The following is a 25,697-nucleotide window of genomic DNA, read 5'->3' on the forward strand; positions in this document are numbered from 1 at the left end:
TGAGATCTAGCCCCACGCTATCATGTGATTTCCTGTGATCAAATGTCCCAGGATGTGAGTGGGCGTTAAGACGTCCATGTCCCTCTTCAAGCAACTTAAAGAAGTCCAGACGCTTTTCTTTCCAAGCTCCTTCAACAACATCATTCATAGAACAGCTTCCAGCTTCTTTTGCTCGGCTACAGTTTGGATGGATTTGCATTTAAAGATGCAACAAGACTAAAATGGTTAGGGTCAGGAGGTCAAAGGTCAGAGCTCCTGTGGGTCTGAGGGCGGCCTCACGCTGGAGAAGGATGAAGGAGTCTGACCTGAGCCAGTGTTTGACATGAACACATCAGCACTGCTGTCAGTGAGCCTAACGACAGCCGTTAGCATCATTTCAGTGTTTCAGTCATAAAAACACTTCCTGTCACTGTGGTGGTTACAGTGACATCATGCAGTTTGTGCTTTGACCTCCAGAGGGCGACAAATCAGCACAGACAGAGAGCTCCATTCAAACTTTGCTGCCATCAGGAATAATTCTTCAAATATAATCATCAGTGTTTGAGCAGTTATGATATCAGGGACAATCTAGACATGTGTGACAATACTGAACATGTCACATGACACACCTCAAACATCATGTGATCCACTCTCAGTCTGCACTTTCATTCATGACTTCAACAGGTTGAAATGAGCTTTGAAGAAACATCAGTGAAATAAATCTTTCATGGATTCATGTGAGCAGCAGATGAACTTTGTACCAACAACATCATCAATAACAGAGTCTGAATGAAGCTCAGGTGTTGATGCTGCTCACTGATTGGACGCTTGCTTTCAGCTCTGCTCTCAGTCTTTACTGCACAGGTGAAGGTAGAAAGTGTGACTGGATCTATAGACTGGAAACAGAGAAACATGCTGAACATTTGAAGCTTTGCAGCAGAAATGTTCATGTTACAAATACAGCAGAGCTGATCTGGGATCAGTGTGTTCACACCTGCAGCTACAACAAGGTTTCATGTCTCCACACGTCAGCATGTGAACTTTACTCTGACTCAGTCTGAGCAGTCAGACGGCATATTTTTAAAGTTAACACATCAGCACACACAGAGCTGAGCCCCTCCCACCTGTGCTGAGTTTCAGGTGGAGCCCCGCCTCCTTCCAGGAAGCAGCTCACCTGTGTGTCCGTGTTTAGTGTCCAGGGGCCCGTTCTTCGTACGTCGCTTACTACATCCAAGATCAAATGACACATCCAAGATCAAATCATCGCGCTAACCGTGAGCTCGCTAATCCGGTTCCCCGAACACACCTGCTGTTGACGATTAGTACAGCTGGACGCAGGAATGTGACATCACTGGGTGTCGTAAAAGGGGCTACGCATCGATAGTAGAAACATTGATCGGCAACCCGCTGATTGGTCAGCGAAAATGTCGAAGGGGCGTGCTCGGTATTTTCCGGCAGCAGAGCAAGAACTCATGAGTGAGGGATTTCAGGAGTTTCAGAGTTTAATTAAAACGCAAGAGAACACTGCAAAGGCTGCAAAAGCAAGGAGAGAGGGCTGGCAGAAAGTTGCTGACAAATCAAACTCGTAGGTAATTTAATAATAATAATGGATTGGATTTATATAGCGCTTTCCAAGGCACCCAAAGCGCTTTACGATACCACTATTCATTCACTCCCACATTCACACACTGGTGGAGGCAGCTACGGTTGTAGCCAGGCTGCCATATCGCGCCATCGGCCCCTCTGGCCAACACCAGTAGGCGGTAGGGTAGATCTATCATATGACACTATATTGTCCAATATCATATGGCATTATATTATATTATAATATGTTATATTATATCCCCTTTCACATTAGAGCCACAACAGGACCCACAAGAACATGGGAACAAGTAAAAGTGGAATACAGGAGTATTCTACAGAATGGTAATATTTATCTCTTAGATTGCTTTGCGTCTCTTGGCAAGGTAATACTGGCCTGTAATACTCTGTTAGTTTGTTCATAACAGCAACCAAGAAAAGGGCAGAGGAAAAAAAGACAGGTGGTGGTCCTGCACCCCCTCGTCAACAAGTTGGTTAAGTAAATAATACCCTCACGGGAATATCGATATCTCTCTATGAGCACACTGTCGCGCTGAGCTAAAGGATCCTGTCTATCCCGCAATATACGCTGAATTCTGAAAACTCTCCTTATCAATCTTGCACCTTCCGCAATGGGTTGGTCGCGTATACGGACAGGACATGGCTGCGACAGGCTTCCCAAATCCACCTTCGCTTTTATAGCCGTGGTCTCTCATCTTGATTACACGAAGTAATTTACAATTACTACTCTGAAATATGAATTACATCTGTAATAATCACATACATGTAATAGAATGTTAATAGTACATTTCCCTTTTTTAGGAAATGACCTGTATGTATCTGTGTGACATCAATAAAAGGATCAAGTGCTGCATTATCTTTAGTTACATTGATAATATTTATTTATGGTGAAACAGTGGAAAAATATCGCTGTTGCTTTCGTATAAATGAAGCGGACATACCTGCGTCGCCGCGATCTAATCCTGTTTACATAAAGTAAACCTGCTCCCGAGCAGGTTTACGCTTACGGCTCTGTTGCTATGACAGCAAGTCCCGGATGAGCTTCGGGGAACCGACTGATCCAGGATCACGCGAAATCGTCAACAATCTAATCCGGCTAACCTACTTAGCGAGGTACGAAGAACAGGCCCCAGGTGTGGAGTGGAGCTTGTTGTTGGTGTGAAGAAACTGTAAGTTTGCTTTGTTTCCTCCTTTAACAGTTTGTCTTTAGGAACTTTACTGTTTGTTCAGCTCGTGTTTGATTTCTTCACACAACAAACTGTGTGTGTTTGTATTTCCGGTCTCTCCATTAAAGTCAGTGTGTAATGTTTCCTGGCTAACATCAGCTGTGTGCAGCTTAGTTCAGCACAAATCTGCCGCTCCATAGTTCACGGTAACGGACTCACAGCTGGACCAACGAGGCCGAGTGTGTCCGCCACTCTGAGCTACGTTCGTGTTTGTGTACTTGTAGTTTGTACTTTGAGTTCACTCAGAGCCCACAGAGGACGCAGCGTACGTGATGACGTCACAGCCCTTTACCTCCTTTACTCTCACTGTGATTAATATTTACACACGAGACACCTGCAGAGCTCTGACGCTAAGCTAGCACACAGCATGCTAACGCTAAGCTAACACTAAGATAACACTAAGAGTTCTTACAGACACGAGTTAAAAAGCTGCTTTTAGTTTGTGATCAGAGTCCAGGACTGAGAGCAGCAGCAGAGCTGATGGATGATGAATTACTGGATGGAAGAAGCTTCTCATTAGCAGTGAATCAGTGTGTGTGCAGTTCTCTGCAAACTCAGCAGCAAGAATTAGTGTGAAGCTTTAACTCTGCTGATCCTCTTTGAATCCTGGATCAGCTGAAATGTTTAAAATGTTGTTCACACGTGTTGGACTGACTGAAGCTTCCAGTCACAGTGAATCAGTGTGTGTCAGTGAATGCATCGTGTGTGCTTCAGGCTCCATCTAGTGGACTGATAGCAGAGCAGCTGATGGCAGCTTCCTCTGCCTCACACTGCTGTCTGACTGCATCCAGCTGACACTGAGATGAAGCAGGAAAGAAGCAGCTGATATTTGGACAGCACACATGATGAAAGGAGGATTTCAGCTGATGTGCACATGAATGATTTGTTTCCTCTGCAGGTAGAAAGTGTGTGTGAGCTGAATTGAGCAGCATGGATCAGTGTGAGGACAGAGAGGAGGGAGTCCCTCCCTCTAAAAGCACTCTGTGTGGGGAACATGAGAGCCAGACCAAAGCTCAGAGGTGAGATGACCATCTCTAACTGTCCATGACTCTTCTCCATGTCACAGCTCAGCACTCACATCACTGCTCCATCATTATTCACAGGAAGAAACAAGGAACTAAACGTAAACATGAACCTGAACCCAGCTCTGTGTCCTTACAGAGTGACTGGTCTGCTGGTCGCTTCATTCATTTTAAATCCCAGCCTGTGTCTGCTGCAGAGAGGTGAGCTGTTAGTAACATGAACTCTTTGATTAAACTGCTTGATGTTGTTGGATATAAACTACAAACACGTCGTTCCCTCAGTCCCATTTAAACTGTCTTTTAAAACAAGCCTTTGGTTTCTAAACAACTGAAAACCCACTTCAGCAAACAGGAAGTGATCAGAGCGTCCGTCCACTTCCTGTCAGGCCCTGCAAACATTTCATATTGAAGAAAAGTAGTTGATATCTCACATTTTTACTCCACCACATTCAACCATTTTGACATTTTACAGCATGAAACTCTTGTCACATGACTCCTGTTATGTTATAGAGTCATGTGACCACCAGGGAGGGATTTGTATGGATGAAACACATTCAAATCAATCTGATTCATCAATGGAAACATTTTTGGTGTAAATGCAGCAACACTGAAAACGCTGAAGATAAAAACACAACAGATGAAATATGAACAAATCGAGGCTTTGAATACACGTGTGTGTGTGTTTGAGACACAGAGATAAATGGATTGTGTGTCTGTCCTATTGCTGCGTGAGGGTTTTATTGTAGATTTTGTGCGTGTACACTTTTGACCACGAAGGTGTTGAAAGGGCGTAAAACAGTTGGAGGCACCAGAGTGAACACTAGTGCTGTCAGTAGATTAAAACATGACTAATTAATGACACAATCTTCTGTCATTAATCCTGATTAATCACAATTACTTGATCAATAGCTGCAGTTACATTTTTCCAACTTTATATTTAAGCCTGTAACAGACGTTTACACCATATAATGAAGTCAATGCAGAATAAACACAAAGAATGTTAAACGCTTCAATTCAAAGAGACTTTGAATAGTTTTCAGTCTTTAACTCAGCTTCTCTGCTGTAAATACAACTTTGTAACAAACATATATACTAAAAGCTAAGTGTGCACTAATATATAATAATATATAATCTATATTACTGCTGTTAATGAAAATGTTTAATCAGACTCATCACAGGGTTACTGTGGATTCATTTGGATTAATCACCATTAAACATCATTTTTAATGTAAACGAATCAAAGTTCATTTCATGAGCAAACAGACTCGAGAGAAAAGGGCAAATTTACACACTTAACATGTTTATTGAACATGTAAACATTGATTAACCTCCTGAATGAGCCGACCCCCCCAGGGACAGTCCTGCATGCTAATGATGGGCTCTGCTCTGTACCTGCAGGATTCTGTCAGCCACAAACTCCTCAGCTGATCCTGAATCTGAGCCCATCTGTCAAACAATCATTTTCTTCACAGGTCTGTGGAGGTGGCACTGATCCTGCAGCAGTCTAACACTCTCTGTCACTCTTCTTCAAGTCTTTGACACGAGGAACCAAAACTATGTTATTAACAACACTAACAGGTCTGCAGTTTGTCCACTTGGCAGTTGTGTCATCAGTGCTTTGCATTGTTGTGATATTTTAAGCTGGAAGTGCTTCGGTGAAAAGAAAATTCCTTCTGTCACGATGTGCAGAATCCTTCATGTTGGTCGTTGTTATTTTTTTGAAACATTTCAGGGATTTTGAGTCGTTCTGCTCTCCAGATGTGTCGTGTTAAAGGTTTTTATCATGTTAATCATGATAACAGATGAACCCCTAACCCTAACCCTACATGTTAATTTTGACAGCACTGCTAAATCCTTTTTAATGTTCTTCTGTCAGATCATTGATTAGACTCGACTCCAAATACGAGACTCAGAAAACTCAAAACTCAAATCAAAGCAATGAGAAAAGGACTTCTTGTGTTAGAATGAAAACATATGGAAGTGGTCAGGTTTCAAACACTCGTTGAATCTGCTGCACAGTTACATTCAGGGACCTTTGGCCTCCTGAGAGCATTAGTTGATGGTTCATCACAGTTTTCTCAAAGTTTCCTCTGAGCTTCTGCAGCATCATCACTTCCATCACTGATGAAAGAAAGTTCATAGAAAACAGAAAATATATCTTCAGAATCTGAGAGTCTAAAACTTGACAGACTTGATTCAGATGAAGTTATTTGAGCAGAAACTCCTGGATCTTTATCCTGTGTTGATCTAATCCTTCATGGTTCCTCCACAGAGTGGACCAGCAGAGCTCAGAGGTTCCCAGTGGTCAGTCTGCCCAGCAGCATCAAACACAGCTGGACTCCATATTTATGGTCTGTACATGTACAACAACTACTTTATTATTAATAATAATGCATTTATTTATAGGTCCCTTTCAGAACACCAAGGACTCTGTGGACTAAATGACCACAAGAAAACAAACTTTGAAATCAGACGGTGCAAATGTGATCACAGGGAAACGTTTTAAACATCGAGGCTTTAAACAGAAACCAAAGTGAAACAGTTTGTAGTCGAGATCAGTGGGGATGAAGCTGAATAACTGTTTCTTCAATAACTTTGAGCTCTTAAAAAAAGAAAAACCAGCTGAAAGTCTGGCTGCTCTTATGAAAAGTACAGAGAAATTATGGGTCGCTCAACACTTGTGCACAATATAAGAGTTTAAATAAATCTAAAGAATAACTCAAAGTCCTACAATCATACTGATAAAGTCATCTACAGCTAACTATCCAAGTGGATTTGTTTAAGACAGCTCCATCTGCTGGTGGCCCTCTGCAGGTGCATGAAAGGGGCGTGTTTATAGTGAAAGTAGTAGAGAAAGTAAACCCCACGGGAAGGAGGAGGACTCTCAGCAGCTTCCAGCTCATATTCAGACATTTGACTTCTCACTGAAAGCAGCAAGTTTGAGTGTCTGTACCTTAGTTAGAAGAGATAACATGGTCATAGTAATTAGAGTTGATTGAGCAATGCTGTCCTTATAATGTAGTTTATGATTTTTATGGACAAGTCCAGTTCTTCTGTAGAGCCTCTCAAGTTGGTGACAGCAGTCAAAGTTCACGTGTAAACCAGAGCAGCAAATCAGGTCCAAATGTGTTGTTCACAGTGAGTGGGATCATCATTGGCTGCTATGTTAACCTCCTGCAGCAGGATGTCTTTGGTCAGAGAATGGATAGATCACTAAGTCATTGTTGAGTTTAGGGAGACAGTAGACAGTTGGAGGAGGTTCAGCCAGTTGACACACAGTAGATAAAATAACTGAAGGCAGGAGCAGACACCTGTATGACTTTCCACCTCTCACATAGATTATTTCCCTGGGCAGCGCCACAGGGCTGGTAGATGTAAACAAAGCTGGAGGAGAGGATTGATTCATCTGAGAAAAGTCACAGAGTTGTGTCTTGATGCTCAATCATCCAGGTACGTAAATCCCAAAAAGCTTGATTCTGTTCATCTGGATGTTTTCAGTGGGAGAAACGTTTCATCATCATCAGGTGACTTCTTCAGTCTCAGCTGACTGCAGGTTTCAATCTCATAAACAGGACATTTGTATGACTGAAACCAGCCCACTGAAGGAACAATGGGCTGGGAGGTCAGTTCATTGATCATTGGTACGCATATTGTCAGGACCATTGATCAATGGTTGTTGATCAATGGTCATGAGTCCAGTTCACAGAGAGCTGGGGAATGGCTGCAATCACAGCATGTAAGATGGTGACAGTTGTACCCTTAGGCCCCTCCTCCATTCAGAGATGGTCTTTCCTTTTCACATAAATGGCCTCCTTGACTCCGCCCTCAAACCAGCGTTCACATTTACTCAGGACCTTCTTGATGTGAAGTTCTTCTGCTTCGCTGGCTGCTGTGTCTGTGGGGATGGTGTTTGTTCTGTGTTGTAGTGTCCTGATGACGCCCAGTTTGTGCTCCAGTGGATGATGAGAGTCAAACCTTAAATACTGATCTGTATGTGTAAACAGAGTGAACCTTTAAGACCAGTTGTCTGTACGATCAACTCAGTCACCAGAAACATCTCCAAGTTTCTGGCTTTGATCATCAACCTGTTGGTAGTTCAGCTCTGAACACCAGTGAAATGTTTCTCCCACTGAAATCGCTGCATTCATATGAACAGCATCAACGTTTTGGGATCATGGAGTTGTGGACAAAGTCTCAGTTAATCAGATAAAGTCAAACCTATAATTGGTGAAGAGGTCGTGGATGATATGCCCCTTGATCGTAAAGAAGTGGATGTTGTGTGGACTAAAGTTCAGAGTGGTGGCTCATTCATAAATATTCTGTTCCAGCTGCTGGAGGACAACATCATCACTTTTGTGAAGAACGAGCTGAAGAAGATCCAGAAGGCTCTGAATCCAAATAAGCCCCAGTGCTTGGAGTTTCAGAGGGAGGATGATGAGCAGAGGAGAAACAGCAGAGAGGCATTTGTGAAGATCACAGTGGACTTCCTGAGGAGAATGAAGCAGGAGGAGCTGGCTGACCGTCTGCAGAGACGTAAGAGGATTTATCTAAAGATTTAAGCTGCTGGATAAATGAGAGACTTGTGACACCAGTGTGTTCGGTCATTTCTCAGTGGGTCAGAAATTGTCATCAGCATTTTGTAAAATATGATTGTTAAAGTTGTATTTTTATTATTATTATTCAGAACTTCCAGCTGCTGTTTGTCATCGTAACCTTAAGTCTAAGCTGAAGAAGAAGTTCCAGTGTGTGTTTGAGGGCATCGCTAAAGCAGGAAACCCAACCCTCCTGAATCAGATCTACACAGAGCTCTACATCACAGAGGGAGGGACTGCAGAGGTCAATGATGAACATGAGGTCAGACAGATTGAAACAGCATCCAGGAAACCAGACAGACCAGAAACAACCATCAGACAAGAAGACATCTTTAAAGCCTCACCTGGAAGAGATGAACCAATCAGAACAGTGCTGACAAAGGGAGTGGCTGGCATTGGGAAAACAGTCTTAACACAGAAATACAGCCTGGACTGGGCTGAAGACAAAGCCAACCAGGACATCCAGTTCATATTTCCATTCACTTTCAGAGAGCTGAATGTGCTGAAAGAGGAAAAGTTCAGCTTGGTGGGACTTGTTCATCACTTCTTTACTGAAACCAAAGAAGCAGGAATCTGCAGCTTTGAAGACTTCCAGGTTGTGTTCATCTTTGATGGTCTGGATGAGTGTCGACTTCCTCTGGACTTCCACAAAACTACAATCCTAACTGACCCTAGAAAGTCCACCTCAGTGGATGTACTGCTGATAAACCTCATCAGGGGGAAACTGCTTCCCTCTGCTCGCCTCTGGATAACCACACGACCTGCAGCAGCCAATCAGATCCCTCCTGACTGTGTTGGCATGGTGACAGAGGTCAGAGGGTTCACTGACCCACAGAAGGAGGAGTACTTCAGGAAGAGATTCAGAGATGAGGAGCAGGCCAGCAGGATCATCTCCCACATCAAGACATCACGAAGCCTCCACATCATGTGTCACATCCCAGTCTTCTGCTGGATCACTGCTACAGTTCTGGAGGATGTGCTGGAAACCAGAGAGGGAGGACAGCTGCCCAAGACCCTGACTGAGATGTACATCCACTTCCTGGTGGTTCAGGCCAAAGTGAAGAAGGTCAAGTATGATGGAGGAGCTGAGACAGATCCACACTGGAGTCCTGAGAGCAGGAAGATGATGGAGTCTCTGGGAAAACTGGCTTTTGATCAGCTGCAGAAAGGAAACCTGATCTTCTATGAATCAGACCTGACAGAGTGTGGCATCGATATCAGAGCAGCCTCAGTGTACTCAGGAGTGTTCACACAGATCTTTAAAGAGGAGAGCGGACTGTACCAGGACAAGGTGTTCTGCTTCATCCATCTGAGTGTTCAGGAGTTTCTGGCTGCTCTTCATGTCCATCTGACCTTCATCAACTCTGGACTCAATCTGATGGAACAACAACAAACAACATCCAAGCGGTCAACAACCTCTACGTGGTCTAGTTTTTTTAGAAAAAAAGAGTCTCTCCACCAGAGTGCTGTGAACAAGGCCTTACAGAGTCCAAATGGACACCTGGACTTGTTCCTCCGCTTCCTCCTGGGTCTTTCACTGCAGACCAATCAGACTCTCCTACGAGGTCTGATGACACAAACAGGAAGTAGCTCACAGACCAATCAGGAAACAGTCCAGTACATCAAGAAGAAGCTCAGTGAGAATCTGTCTGCAGAGAAAAGCATCAATCTGATCCACTGTCTGAATGAACTGAATGATCGTTCTCTAGTGGAGGGGATCCAACAATACAGGACTTCAGGAAGTCTCTCCACAGGTAAACTGTCTCCTGCTCAGTGCTCAGCTCTGACCTTCATGTTACTGTCATCAGAAGAAGATCTGGATGAGTTTGACTTCAAGAAATACTCTGCTTCAGAGGAGGCTCTTCTGAGAATGCTGCCAGTGGTCAAAGCCTCCAATAAAGCTCTGTAAGTAAACATGAACTCATTGCTTAAAATCTTATAATCGATAAAAATCTTAAAACCATGGGAAATAAATCAGAAATGCTGAGTTCAAAGAACAGTTAAAAAACATAAAAATAGTGAATTAAATGATTATCATTCACTCAGTAAATATTTTTTCAGTCCAGCAGGCCGTGTCAGTATTTCTGACACATTTTTGTCTATATCTCTTATCAAAGTACAATCCAGGCCCAGCCAATAAGAACATGAGCTCTGATCCTTCAGCCCCTCTGACAGGTTTATTATCGTCAGCTTGTTCACGTCTCCAAATCCAGCAGTTTGTTTTTTATCTCATTTTCAGTGCACACTCTCCCTTTTTTATTATAAATCTCTGCTGTGACTGTCCTGTTTTCATCCAGGATGGAGGGAAAACTTGGGCTTCCATCCATCCATCCATCTTCATCCGCTTTATCTGAGGCCGGGTCGCGGGGGCAGCAGCCTAAGCAAAGAGGCCCAGACCTCCCTCTCCCCAGCCACCTCCTCCAGCTTATCCGGGGGAATACCAAGGCGTTCCCAGGTCAGCCGAGAGATATAATCTCTCCAGCGTGTCCTGGGTCTGCCCCGGGGCCTCCTCCTGGTGGGACATGCCTGGAACACCTCACCCAGGAGGCGCCCAGGGGGTATCCTTGTCAGATGCCCGAACCACCTCAGCTGGCTCCTTTCGATGTGGAGCAGCAGCGGCTCTACTCTGAGCCCCTCCCGGATGGCCGAACTTCCCACCCTATCTCTAAGGGAGAGGCCAGCCACCCTTCGGAGGAAGCTCATTTCTGCCGCTTGTATCCGCGATCTCGTTCTTTCGGTCACTACCCACAGCTCGTGGCCATAGGTGAGGGTAGGGACGTAGATCGACCGGTAAATTGAGAGCTTCGCTTTTACACTCAGCTCCCTCTTCACCACGACGGACCGGTGCAGCGTCCGCATTACTGCAGCTGCAGCCCCAATCCGTCTGTCGATCTCCGGCTCCCTTCTCCCATCACTCGCGAACATGACCCCGAGATACTTGAACTCCTCCACTTGGGGCAGGAACTCATCCCCGACCCAGAGTGGGCACTCCACCCTTTTCCGGCTGAGAACCATGGCCTCAGATTTGGAGGTGCTGATCCTCATTCCCGCTGCTTCACACTCGGCTGCGAACCGTTCCAGTGCGAGCTGGAGGCCCTCACCCGATGAAGCCAACAGAACCACATCATCCGCAAAAATCAGAGATGAGATTCTGAGGCCACCAAAGCGAAAGCCCTCCGCCACTTGGCTGCGCCTAGAAATCCTGCCCATAAAAATTATGAACAGAACCGGAGACAAAGGGCAGCCCTGGCGGAGCCCATCACCCACCGGGAACGAGTCCGACTTATTGCCGGCAATGCGAACCAAGCTCTTGCAACGGTTGTATAGGGATCGAATGGCCCGTAGCAATGGGCCAGACACCCCATACTCCCGCAACACCTCCCACAGGACACCCCGAGGGACATGGTCGAATGCCTTCTCCAAGTCCACAAAACACATGTAGACTGGTTGGGCAAACTCCCATGCACCCTCAAGTATCCTCGAGAGGATAAAGAGCTGGTCCAGTGTTCCGCGACCAGGACGAAAACCGCATTGTTCCTCCTGTATCCGAGGTTCGACTAACGGACGAACTCTCCTTTCCAGCACCCTGGCATAGACTTTCCCAGGGAGGCTGAGGAGTGTGATACCCCTGTAGTTGGAACACACCCTCCGGTCCCCCTTCTTAAAGATGGGGACCACCACCCCGGTCTGCCAGTCCACAGGTACTGCCCCTGATCACCATGCAACATTGCAGAGGCGTGTCAACCAGGACAGCCCTACAACGTCCAAAGCCTTCAGGAACTCGGGGCGGACCTCATCAACACCAGGGGCTCTGCCACCAAGGAGTTGTTTAACTGCTTCAGTGACCTCGCCCCCGGAAATTGGCGGGTCATTCCCCTCATCCCCAGACTTTGCTTCCTCCTCGGAAGACGTGTCAGTGGGATTAAGGAGGTCCTCGAAGTATTCCTTCCACCGCCTAACAATTTTCTCAGTCGACGTCAGCAGCGCTCCGCCAGCACTATACACAGTGCAGGTAGAGCACCGCTTTCCCCTCCTGAGACGCCTGACGGTTTGCCAGAATCTCTTCGAGGCAGTCCGAAAGTCTTTTTCCATGGCCTCTCCGAACTCCTCCCACACCCGAGTTTTTGCTTCAGCCACTGCCCGAGCCACATTCCGCTTGGCCTGTCGATACCTGTCGGCTGCCTCCGGAGTCCCACAGGCTAACCAAGCCCGATAGGACTCCTTCTTCAGCCTGGTGGCTCCCTTCACCTCTGGTGTCCACCATTTGGTTCGGGGATTACCACCACGGCAGGTACCAACCACCTTGCGGCCGCAGCTCAATGCAGCAGCTTTGGCAATGGAGACGCTGAACATGGTCCATTCGGACTCAATGTCCCCAGTCTCCCTCGGAATGCTGTTGAAGCTCTGCCGGAGGTGTGCGTTGAAGATCTCGCAGACTTTAACATTATGCACTCCACACTGTATATAAATGCCACTTGTTTTGCACATATTCAACTCTGTATATTTTATATATTTTATTATTATTATTATTTTATTTTATTTTTTTACTATTTAATTTGTAAAAATGTGTATACACACACACACACACACACACACACACACACGTAGGAAAATATTTAGTATACACATCCATAAATGCATACACTATTATATATTGTACATATATTTATTAGTTTCAGGTTGGCCATTCTTGTATTTTGCTCGTTTGTGTTGTTGTGTTTGCACATCTCTGTTGCTTGTGGGGCTCGCACACAAGAATTTCACTCGCATGTGCTGTGCCAGTGTGCCTGCACATGTGATGTGACAATAAAAAGTGATTTGATTTGATTTGATTTGATTTGAGACTGGGGCCTCTGCTAGACGTTCCCAGCACACCCTCACTACGCGTTTAGGTGCACCAGGTCTGTCCAGCGTCCTCCCCCGCCACCTGATCCAACTCACCACCAGGTGGTGATCAGTTGACAGCTCAGCCCCTCTCTTTACCCGAGTGTCCAGAACATATGGTCGCAGGTCTGGTGATACGATTACAAAATCGATCATCGACCTACGGCCTAGAGCGTCCTGGTGCCACGTGCACTTATGGACACTCTTATGTTCGAACAGGGTGTTCATTATGGCCAAACTGTGATTAGCACAGAAGTCCAATAACAAAGCACCGCTCGGGTTCAGATCAGGGAGGCTGTTCCTCCCAATCAAGCCCCTCCAGGTCTCGCTGTCGTTACCCACGTGAGCATTGAAGTCTCCCAGCAGGACAACAGAGTCTCCAGGTGGAGCACCTTCCAGCACCCCCCCCCCCCCCCCCCCCCCCTCCAGGGACTCTAGGAACTCTGAACTGCCACTCGGCGCATAAGCGCAGATGACAGTCAGGACCCGTTCCCCGACCCTAAGGCGCAGGGAACAAACCCTCTCGTCCACCGGGAAAATCCCCAACGTACCGGCAGCAAGCCGAGGGGATATTAGAATACCCACCCAGCCCGCCGCCTCTCACCAGGGGCAACTCCAGACTGAGACAGAGTCCAGCCCCTCTCCAGGAGACTGGTTCCAGAGCCCAAGCCATGCATAGAGGTGAGCCCGACTATATCTAGCCGGTACCTCTCAACCTCACGCACTAACTCAGGCTCCTTCCCCACCAGAGAGGTGACATTCCATGTCCCTATTGCCAGTCTTGGCAGCTGGGGGTCAGTCCACCAGGGCCTCCGCTCCTGGCCGCCACCCGGCACACAATGCACCTGACCCCTATGGCGCCTCCTGCGGGTGGTGGGCCTGCGGGAGGATGGGCCCATGTCTCCTCTTCGGGCTGTGCCCGGCCGGGCCCCATGGACTAAGGCCCGGCCACCAGACGCTCGCCCTCGGGCACCCTCCCCGGGCCTGGCTCCAGGGGGGGGCCCTGGTAACCCTATCCCGGGGAGGGTAAACTGTTCTCTCGATATCCTTTTCATAAGGGTCTTCTGAATCGCTCTTTGTCTGGTCCCTCACCCAGGACCAATTTGCCATGGGAGACCCTACCAGGGGGCAAAAGCCCCCAGACAACATAGCCCCTGGGATCCCTGGGACACACAAACCCCTCCACCACGATAAGGTAGCGATTCAAGGAGGAGAACTTGGGCTTCATAATTGAAATTGCCACTCAGGTCCTGTTTCTTGACAGTATTCATATCTAACTGTAAGGCTTCCATAACCAGTGTTCCCACAGAATTACAGTGGGTTCTCTCTGGGTCCTCTACAGTTTCTTCCCACTGTCCACAGACATGCAGTTAGATTACCTGGTGATCTAAACTTCATGCAGGTGTGTGTGTGAGAATGGTTGTCTTTCCCTCTGTGGGCTTAGTGGAAGAGACTGGATGGATCTCTGCTTTGTCTTTGATATATCCTGACAGCAAACATTCTCCATGAAGTCTGCATTTCAGCTCATCTCCTTTATACACACCTTTAACAGGAGGAGTTTTATACAGCTAGTGTTTAAAATCCAGTGTTACTCACAGTTAAATAGCATAACAATTACTGAATTAGTAAGATTTTCTAAAATAATTGTTTTAGTTAATATTGTATGATAGTGTACACAGAATTATTAGCTCAGTAGGTAGAGTGGTCGCCCCATGATCATAAGGTCAGGGGTCGAATCCACCGAACAGCTACCTTGATGGTACCCCTGAGCAAGGTACCATCAAGGTACCAATCGTGTGCACTGGACTGGTAGCACTCATAGTGTCATAGGTTGGTTTTTTTGGTTTTTTTTAAAAGGTTTAACATATAAACAAATTTCATTTGATCACATATATTTTTTGTTTTGTTTTGTTTTTTCCCTTTCTCTCCCAGACTGAGCAGCTGTAACATCTCAGAGGAAGGCTGTGAAAATTTGTTGTCAGTGGTCAGCTCCCAGTCCTGTAGTCTGAGAGAGCTGGACCTGAGTACCAACAGCCTGAAAGCTTCAGCAGTAAAGCTTCTGTCTGCTGCAGTGGAGAGTCCACATGCCAAACTGAATATTCTGAGGTCAGATCAATTTGTATTCTGTTTAGTTCTGTTTGTTTATATGTTTGATGTTTGGTTTTGTTTATATCAACTAACAAAAATAATCAATAATTTAACCAGTAAAGGTAAACTTTATCCAGTTATCCTTGTTCCATAGCATTTTTATTCATTTCAAAGTTAAACAGAAGTTTTACTAACCTGCTCAGCACAAGACAATAAGCTATTGCACTCTGATTACACTTTAACAACAATCTTTATTCATGTTTTTATCTTCAGACTTAACATCTGTGAACTCTCAGAGGAAAACTGTGAAGCTCTGTCCTCAGTTCTCAGCTCACAGTCCTCTAGTCTGACAGAGCTGGACCTGAGTATCAGAAAGCTACAGGATTCAGGAGTGAAGCTTCTGTCTGCTGGACTACAACGTTTAAACTGTAAACTGAATACTCTGAGGTCAGATCAGAAAACAGTTTGTTGTTAGAATTATTCAATTATTTAAGTTCATACATATGATGTTGTTTCTTAGTATGTTTATGTTTCCTCTAAAAATAGAAAGTCAAGATTTAATGTTGTGAAATGTATTAACAAACTCAACATGAGTATTTGTTGTATGACTGTCTTTTATTTTTCAGACTGAGTGGCTGTAACCTGTCAGAGAGAAGCTGTGAAGCTCTGTCCTCAGTCCTCAGCTCCCAGTCCTCCAGTCTGAGAGAGCTGGACCTGAGTAACTCTGACCTGCAGGATTCAGGAGTGAAGCTTCTGTCCGCTGGACTAAAGAGTTCACAGTGTGCAGTGGAAACTCTCAGGTCAGGATTCAAACTTTTCCACAGATGATCATTTGAAATGTGACTTATATTATTGTATAAACAGGTAACCTTTATACAGCTGTCAAGTGAACTTTTATTTACATTTGAGTGGATAATTGGACTCTGAATTACTTTCAAAAGTAATTGGCGACTACCGATTGGTTTGCTGTTAGTTTTTTATTCACAGTACTTACTTAATTTTAAAGGCTGATTTCTCAAAATGAGATGTTTATCTTTTCTTCTACAACACTTGGAGCCACCAAATCTTCTTGCTTCATTTATTCATTACAGTTTGATTTAAAGAATATTAGACTCGTAACATAATAAATACATTTATTTCACTTCTTCTTGAGAGAAAGAAAGGGATGACTGGGTGAGCTCCAGTGGTTCATCCCAGCAGAGAGAGCAGCACACTGGGCTGCAAATGATCACAGTAGTAATGGCCATAGTTTGATAAAACAGGCATTCTTACCCTGTAGATAATACAGGGTTCTGGTGCCGATGTGCGGGAGGGGAGTCGCCCGGTACTAACTACATACTACTAACTACCTCATCCAGATGTCTTCCCTACTAAACCTGATAAGAAGTAACTGCAGTAGCCTTATAGGTCAAATCAGTTTCACCTGTTAACGGTAGCTCCACTATTAATGGTGTCACTTGTTATTTCTGGGATGAGTTTAGTAGCCTGAACAGCTGCTCAAAGGAAAGGTTATTTTCATTATTATTATTTAATTACTAAGTCCGGGGTAACCTGCAAGAGCTGTTTGCACAAAGAATAATACTCAGACTTTTAGGTTTTATCGTTTTACACAAGGTTTAAAAATGAATGTCCACAATTGAATTGCAGAAATTGTTATTGAGCTAATACTGATGTAGTTGTTATCTTTGGTAAGGAGAGGTTGGAGGAAGGATGAGCACAGTCAGGCCTAAAGATGCTCTTAATAATAATAATAATGGATTGCATTTATATAGTGCTTTTCGATACCCTCAAAGACCCTTTATAATCCCACTATTCATTCAGTCTCACATTCACACACTGGTGGAGGTAAGCTACAGTTGTAGCCACAGTTGCCTTGGGACAGACTGAGCACCATCGGCCCCACTGGCCAACACCAGTAGGCAGTAGGTGAAGTGTCTTGTGTTCCAAGAACACAACGACCAAGACAGAGAGATCCTACTGGCAACCTTCTGGTTACAAGATGAGCTTCCCAACCCCCAGAACCGCGGTCTTATCCTCCAGTTCTGTGTTGATGATAATCACATAATAGGAGAGCAGCTGGGCATCCAGTGGAAGTGTGATGGAAATCAAAATCCTGAATTGGATTCGGTGCGGTTGCGTTACTATTTTTCAACAACCAATCTTATATCAGCTGCATGGAAGTAGCTATAAGTAATCTGGGCGCTACAGCTTTAACCCTTTAAGACCTACCATAGAACCAAGTCCGCCACAGCTTATATTATATTTTTACATGCTGTGGAGCCATTTTTGGGAGCATTTCAAGTTGCTCTACATCAATACAACCATTACAGCCTAAATTTTAATAATATGCATGCATTAAGTGCATAGAAATTACATAAATTGCAAAAAGTGCAATAAACTAAAAAAAAATTGAAAATCGTTTTTGTTTTTTAACATATATTTCTAGTTAGAGAAATTTAAGAGGCTTATCCCTCAAAACTGTAAATACAAAAAAGTTGCACAAAATAGTTTCCCACCACATGAAATTTATTTTGAGTGTCTTCATAGTTTTATTTTTGAAATACACTAATTTCTATACACTGCAGGAAAAACGAAAATAAATATTATAGTGCAAATTTGCAAAAAAGCAGCATATGCATCAAAATAAACTATTTCCAGCAGTGCAATATGAGTCCTCAGCATCCCAGAAATAACACAGAAAGTCAGAAAGTCAAACATAACTTTAAAAAACACTAGTATAGGGTTATGAGGCCATGATGGTAAAAAATACATTTCTGCAAAAATGACGTCACTTCCGGTTTTGGGCAGGTCATGGCGGATATGCGATAGTTCACGCTGATGTCAATTCCAAAGTAGGAAGTGTTACAAACAGCTGATCGGATCGGCAAAGCGTGTTTCTGGAATATTATGTTACGCAAAACAGAGTGTGCCCACTCTGACCGGCTTTAAAGGGTTAAGCAGCTGCATGCACTCCCGCGGACAGCGATCACTTTCTGGCAGACGATCACTTTTTGGCACAACACCTGGAGCTAAGGGGGCAAAACAATCGCATGAGTGCTGCTGTTTGGCTGAGGAAGAATAAAGTATTCATGGTAAGCCAATCACATGACCACTTCAAGATTACAAAGCAACAAGGTGACATATACCAGTTTTTAAATTGTGTTGATAGGTCACATAAAACCAGAGTCATGATAAACAATATATACGCAGCGTTTTTTTCCTCAATAGTTTCGTCACTTTTACTGTCTAAGGACAGCACAGCAAGCACTCTCTGCTTATGAGCAAAAAAACCCCAAATCATCCCTTTCCTGTTGGTGGAAAAATGAACCATGTCGACCAATCAAAAAAATGATATAGCAACATGACATTTGGTTGTTTAGGAAGAGGGGGAAGTTTTAGGAGTGACGGTGTGCGATGTGAGAGATTTGTGACGTTTAGCGTATTTGGAGTGTGTGCATAGTATGTTGTGTTGTGTAGTTAGTGTGTAGGGGAAAAAAGAACAAAAAAAGTTAGTGTGTAGTGTAGTGGATAGTTTTATGTTGTCTGTCAGAACAATGAGGCAATTGCTGAATGTTAAGTGCCCTGAGGCGACTGTTGTGATTTGGCACTATATAAATAGAGTTGAATTGAATGGAATTGTTACAGGTGCTGCCACAAAACCAGCAAATGCAGATTACAGTGTAAACGGTGTCTCCAGGTAGAAACAGCAGTGATACACCTGCTGCTGTCAGACCTGCAGGTATCAGGCTGTGATGTTCTCCTTTATGGTGGACAGAAATTATTTTTTTGGAGTGGCACAAATAATTTGTGGCATCTTATTTAATGCAGAACAGCTGATTGTTCTGTAAATAGTTTGAAATAGTTATTTTTAAAAAATCAAGGTAAAAGGTAAATTGTTACAAATAACAAAATGGTTGTTTGCAAACCTTGTGTATAGGATTTTAAGGGTGTTCGTCTTGTAACCGGAAGGTTGCCGGTTCGAGCCCCGGCTCGGACAGTCTCGGTCATTGTGTCTTTGGGCAAGACACTTCACCTAGCGCCTACTGGTGATGGCCAGAGGGGCCGATGGTGCGATATGGCAGCCTCGCTTCTGTCAGTCTGCCCCAGGGCAGCTGTGGCTACAACTGTAGTTGCCTCCACCAGTGTGTGAATGTGAGAGTGAATGAATAGTGGTATTGTAAAGCACTTTAAGGCCCGAAAAGCGCTATATAAATGCAATCCATTATTATTATTATTATTATTATTATTAAAATATTATTAAAATATTAAAATTATTAGATTTCAAGTTAATGATTTATTAAACATGTTTGTGGTTGTAACAGTAAAAAATATAACTTTTTCTACTCATATTGTTTTTTGTCTGATTTTAGGTCAATTGTGTTAATACAGTATGTCAAAATGAAAACATAACTGTAAATTCAGACACGTGAGGTTGTGCTGAAAAGAATGATACCAAACAGGCAAAGTAAATAGTTTTTAAAGGTGGAATATAGAGGTCAAATCAAAAGTAGTTAAAAATGGCCAATTATACCCTGGACCCCAGAGGGTTGAACATTTTTTTTTAAAGTAACGCAATAGTTACTTTTCAAGTAATTAATTACTTTTAGTAACTGACTTACAATATTTTAACTCTAAGTAACTACGTAGAGTTAACTATAGTTAGTAGTATAGTTACTAGAGATGGCACGATACCACTTTTTTATGTCCGATACCGATACCGATATCATAAATTTGGATATCTGCCGATACCGATATGAATCCGATATAGTGTTTTTTAATCAACAAAACTGTTTTTTTAAATATCTTGCTGCATTTTGTATAAGTTCATACTAAAGTTTAAAACAACAACTACACTAAAGCTATTCTGTTATACCTGTATGCAAAAAAAAATATTTCATAGTTCAGCAATACTGATCAATCTAATAAACTTAAACCTACACCATCCTCCCTATTCTGGTATTTTAAAGAGTACTTAGCATAAATATTAAGCAACCTAACTAATAGGGTTCCAACTCCCAGCAACAACAAAAATAAATAAAAAAAAAATAGGGAACCACCCCTCACGCTCCACCTCATGATGCTTAATCGACGTAATCAACCTTAATTTGATGCAGTGTGAAAAAAAATGCACAGAAATCAATTATTTTTCAAGAAATATTAAATAGATTCAACATCTTTCTTCAACAAAATTGCAGACTGCACAGATGGTACCTTCCCAAAGGAAAAAGTACTATAGCTTACTAGGGTATATATATTAGACTTAATAGTCACTATATACAGTAATTGACTGCTATTCCTTTTACATCAAATTAAAACTTTGGGTGTCAGATAATTATTTATTAAAAGCTAGACATTTTAAATGAGAATAAGAAAGAAAAGTATGTCTTTGTGCCCCCTTTTCCCTGTTAATGCCCTATCGGCCCCCCTGACTAAACTTTGCTAGATCCGCCCCTGCACAGTTACCAGCGTCAGCTACGTAGAAAAAGATCCTGGTGTAGAAAGTAATATTAAATAAATTGTAACAACAGCTTATCAAGCTTAAACGTGCTGCTGTTGTTCAGCCGCTGGTTTCCTCTTTCTGGTGCAAAGTGGGCCAAAAACAAACAAGAGAGACGGACTCGAGACAGAAAAGCCGATCAGCTGATCGTTAAGCAGTTTCATGATTGAAGTAGCAGCAAGAAGAGGCAGTCGTTTGTTAAGCTTAACGCAGGAATGCTTTACAAACATTCAGAGATGGACTTACACACTTGCTTTACTTCTCTCGGGATAACTTTGTCGGAGATGAAATGCCGGGTTGCTAGCGAAGCTCCAAATGCTATCCAGACCACCGACAGGTCCCACATGCCACAGCCGCTCTATCACGTGATGCATACTGCTCCGACGTGCTAACGTTCTGAGGTGAGTTACGGCGTGTTGCAAGTTTTGTGAGGTGCTTTCGTGATATTTAATGGATCGGATTACATTTTTTATTTTTCTCCGATATCCGATCCAGTAATTTAGGTCAGTATCGGACCGATACCGATACGTAATATCGGATCGGTCCATCTCTAATAGTTACTAGTTACTTCTTGGTAACTACTAACTATAATTACTTGTTCAAAGTCACTTGCCCAACACTGATCCCAAACCATCTCCACTGGGTTTAGGTCAGGTGACTGTATCCTCACTACAGACCGAATAAATCACCTGAATTTGGAAGTCTGCCTCCGTGTTCTTTAACCGGAGCACACCCACCGTACCTGGCCACTCTAAATCAGCTAAACTCCTGGAGACAACACTTTGTCCATTTTATTTAGACACAGCGGCACCTCTGAAGCAAAGTGTTGTCCATTCTTCAAATTTCTATCCCTGGATAAATGAAAATACTCAAAATTTCAAGAGATATTCTGTCAAGTTAGAACGTTTATGGAAGGCTTCCAAGCTTGAGGTTCATCGAGTACATCTCAAGGAATCAATATCCTCACTTAACAACATGATAAAAAAGCTGGAACTGAATAGTTTTCAAATCTAATGGCTTCAGAAAAGAACCAAAGTATTGTTTGATACAATTATGAAAATTGTCTCTCCTGATATTCCTCGTGTACCAGTCTATACTAAATCTGATTGTAATGAATCATTGAACGAACGTGGAAAAAACAGTTGCAGAACAACTTAACGACTTTCTGGAGAAAAACAGTGTTCTGGACATTTTCCAGTCTGGTTTCTGTAAACTGTCCTCCACTGAGATGGCTTAACTTAAAGTGTGTGGTGACATTCTGATGGCAGCAGACTCTGGAGAGTGCACTGAGTTGGATGTCTCCTCTGCTTTTGATACTGTTGATCACAGCATCATGATAAATAGGCTGAAGGACTTGTTCAGGATTACTGGTGTTGCTTTAAAATGGTTTGTCGTATCTACTGTATCTGAGAGATCTTTGACTGTCTGTATGAATCATGTGTTGTCTGAAACATCCGTTCTGCCTTCTGGGGTACCTCAAGGATCTGTTTTAGGCCCGATTCTCTTTTTGGTTTATATACGTCCTCTAGGCCACAGGTGACAAACGCCAGGCCTCGAGGGCTGGTGTCCTGCAGTTTTTAGATGTTTCCTTGATCCATCACATCTGATTTAAATGGTTAAATTCCTCCTCAACACGTCCTGAGGTTCTCCAGAGGCCTGGTAATGAATTTGATTCAGGTGTGCTGACCCAGGGTTAGACCTAAAACCTGCAGGACACCGGCCCTCGAGGCCTGGAGTTCCCCACCCCTGCTCTAGGCCAAATTATCAGATATTACAATAATATTTCTTATCATCTCTACGCTGATGACATTCAGACATTAAGTTATACTGTTCTTTCAAAGATTCTCAGTTTGATACATTTTCTTGTTTAAATAATTGTCTTTCAGGAATCAAATAATTGTGAAACTTCAACTTTCTCCAGTTTAATACGGATAAAACAGAAACTTTGATCATTGCTCCTGATCACATGTCTTCAGAAATTAGGCAGCAGATCAGTTTTTAGGTCCTTCCATTAAATCGAGTCTCAGAAACTTAGGTGTTATTTTCGACAGTTCAATGTTGCTTGAGAAACTCTCTAAACAACTGTTTCAAAACTGTTTTTATCATCTAAGAAACATTTCTAAACTCAGACTGGTGTCAAAGGCAGAACTTGAGATGATTCTTCATGCTTTTATCTCTACTCACTTGGAGTATTGTAATGGTCTTTTTACTTGTCTCAACAAATCAGCTCTGGAGCTTCACACTGTACAGAATGCTGCGGCGAGACTTTTAACTGGCACAAACAAGAGGTCACACATTACTCCAGTTTTGGCTTCTTTTCATTGGTTGCCACTAAATTTTAGGGTTCATTTTAACATTATACTCATAACTTTTAGAGCTGTACATGGTGAAGCTCCTCAGTGCATCTCTGACCTGTTGAAACCTCATGCTTCATACCGAGCACTTAGGTCTTTAGGTCAGAGGTCACTATTGGTCCCACAGACTCGGTTCAACACACGTGGGGATCGAGCTTTTCAGGCACCGAGGCTGTGGAACTCCCTGCTGTTATCTTTATGCTGTCTAGACTCCACTGACTCTTTGAAAAAGCAGATGAAGACATTTCTATACAAACGAGATTATGTGCTATATAAATATATTCTACTTACTTACTTGAATAATAGTTCATTTATGAATATTTTTTTATTAAAATATTTATTTTCTTTACTTTATCACCCAATTAAATTATAATTCTGTAAATAAGGGTGATAGTGTGGCCTGTGTAGGTTGTCTTCAGGTTCTCTGCTTCCTCCCACAGTCCAAAAACATGCATGCTGGGTTAACTGGAGTGATTGTGAGCATAAATGCATAAGTGTTTACCTGGCTACATCACCGTGGTTACTGATGCTGAACCTATAACCTGGTCTGGATCAGGTTATATTCAGAGTGTGTGTTTTAAAATTGACTGAAGTGCCTCGTTTTCACTGAGCCTTTCATTTACAGAAAGCTTTAAGTGTGATATAGATTCAGTCATATCTGACTAATGTCAGTGAGTGAGGCCGAGCTGTAAAGTCACATTTCTGCTAATTAGCACACCAGCTAACTAGCACACCGGCTATCTAGCAAACCAGCTAAGTAGCAGACCAGCTAACTAGCGAACCGGCTAACTAGCACACTGGCTAACTAGTACACCAGCCGACTAGCGAACCGGCTAACTAGCATACCAGCTAACTAGCACACCAGCTGACTAGCGAACCGGCTAAATAGCACACCGGCTAACTAGCACACCAGCTAACTAGCAGACCAGCTAACTGCAGCCACAGGCTGAAGGACGATTAAATGTAGTGGAGATATCAGGGATTACACTGGTGTGTCCGATTCACTCTTTAGCACTCCAGTCACTCTGGTGTGTCAGCCAGAGCACCACTGAAGGCCCAGCGTGTGGAATAAGGAGCTTAAGGTTTGGTTTGAGGCACTTTATTCTTTCACTGATTGATTCTTGTGGCTGTGATCACGTGTGTGGTTTCTTACAAAAAGGAAGTACACAATACAAATACATGACAAATAAGATGAATAGATAAGATACATATCCAGTTATATGCATACGTCAGTATAGCTAACATAACCATATATAAGGTCAAAGATCACAGTACTATAATGCAGTAATGTTAAACACAAAGGTGTATATCTACATAAATCTATCCTATCAGTGATCAGAGTACTGTAGTATACTTCCACTACATAAACTATAGAAACTAAACGACATTAGTGTGACTTTAAGTTACCATCAGTACAGACGAACTGATGGTAGTTGGACAAAATAAAGGCTTTGCAATTATTGTGAAGGGCTTCCGGTTAAAGTAAGATCAGCTGATTACCTCATAACAAATTGTTTGCTATAGAACGCAGCTCCCACTCTTCATTAATATCATGTACTGTAACTCCCAAGTAACCATGGTTACCCAGCCACGCCCAGTAGTCTCCAGAGAGACCAACAGCTGGTGCACGTTGTAACGCCGTGGCTTTCATAGTCTCTCCTTTTTCTACAGCTCATGTGTTCTTCTTGTGATGGTGCGTCTTGAGGGAGGCTCATACATGCCGTCATTTGTTGATCCTAAGAACGTTCCTCAGACCGACTTCTTCAACAACACTAATCGGCCTGCAGTTTGTAGCTACTCACTTCACTGTGGCGTCTGTTAGCTTGTCTTTCTTTGGTTTATCTTGACTCCTCCCACTAGCTGAATCTACGTAGTCTGCCCAAGCCTCCCAACTCTGTTTGTTTGGGTGGTTTGTTTGCTGCCATCAACAGCGTGTAATGCATTTAAATGATACTTCAGACTTGAAGTACTCCGACGATAAAAAACTCAACTTTGCTTAAAAATAACTTTAGTTGTATCAACACTGCCCTCTGGAATAATTAGACTTTGGTGACAAACTGATGTGATCTCCATGTTTCCTTTGTTGGACTGTGGGCGAGTGTCAGAACTGAATGTACTGAGTAACATGTGGAGTTTAAATATGTGTCAGTTCCAGTTTTAGAGCTCTAAAGTGCAGCTATCATGTTAGGAATATGTTAGGAATAGACAGGAACACTGAGCACACTGAGGTCAAATCTTTATTTATCCAGTTCATCTGTAGGCTGAGCTCAGTCCATCCATTTAGTGAAATGATGTTTAAAGGTCTCCTTGTTCTGTGAGCGTGCACAGATCCTGAAGCAGAAAGCCTGGGTTAACAGAGAAATGATCATCACTGTGATGATGCTCACCATCTCTGACTGGGATTTGAGGTTTTGTCAAAGCAGCAAAGAAAGCCTGGCTATGTTGGACTGGGT

General features: G+C 43.3%; 1 protein-coding gene across 1 annotated transcript in view; it reads left to right on the top strand.

Moving 5' to 3' along the window:
- Positions 1-25,697, top strand: part of LOC146679722 (uncharacterized) — a 193,503-nt gene that overhangs the window by 158,807 nt on the left and 8,999 nt on the right. The window contains exons 2-9 of the mRNA XM_085450164.1: positions 3,706-3,826; positions 3,911-4,030; positions 6,102-6,180; positions 8,158-8,362; positions 8,514-10,326; positions 15,238-15,411; positions 15,667-15,840; positions 16,020-16,193. Of these exons, the coding sequence (XP_085306290.1) occupies positions 3,738-3,826; positions 3,911-4,030; positions 6,102-6,180; positions 8,158-8,362; positions 8,514-10,326; positions 15,238-15,411; positions 15,667-15,840; positions 16,020-16,193 (2,828 nt within the window). The 5' untranslated portion in view covers positions 3,706-3,737. The remainder of the gene's footprint in view (positions 1-3,705; positions 3,827-3,910; positions 4,031-6,101; positions 6,181-8,157; positions 8,363-8,513; positions 10,327-15,237; positions 15,412-15,666; positions 15,841-16,019; positions 16,194-25,697) is intronic.

Source organism: Copadichromis virginalis, unplaced genomic scaffold, assembly GCF_057382275.1.
Source record: "Copadichromis virginalis isolate Kocher_CV1m ecotype Utaka unplaced genomic scaffold, C_Virginalis_male_GT1.1 unmapped_scaffold_1, whole genome shotgun sequence".
Taxonomy (NCBI): Eukaryota; Metazoa; Chordata; class Actinopteri; order Cichliformes; family Cichlidae; genus Copadichromis; species Copadichromis virginalis.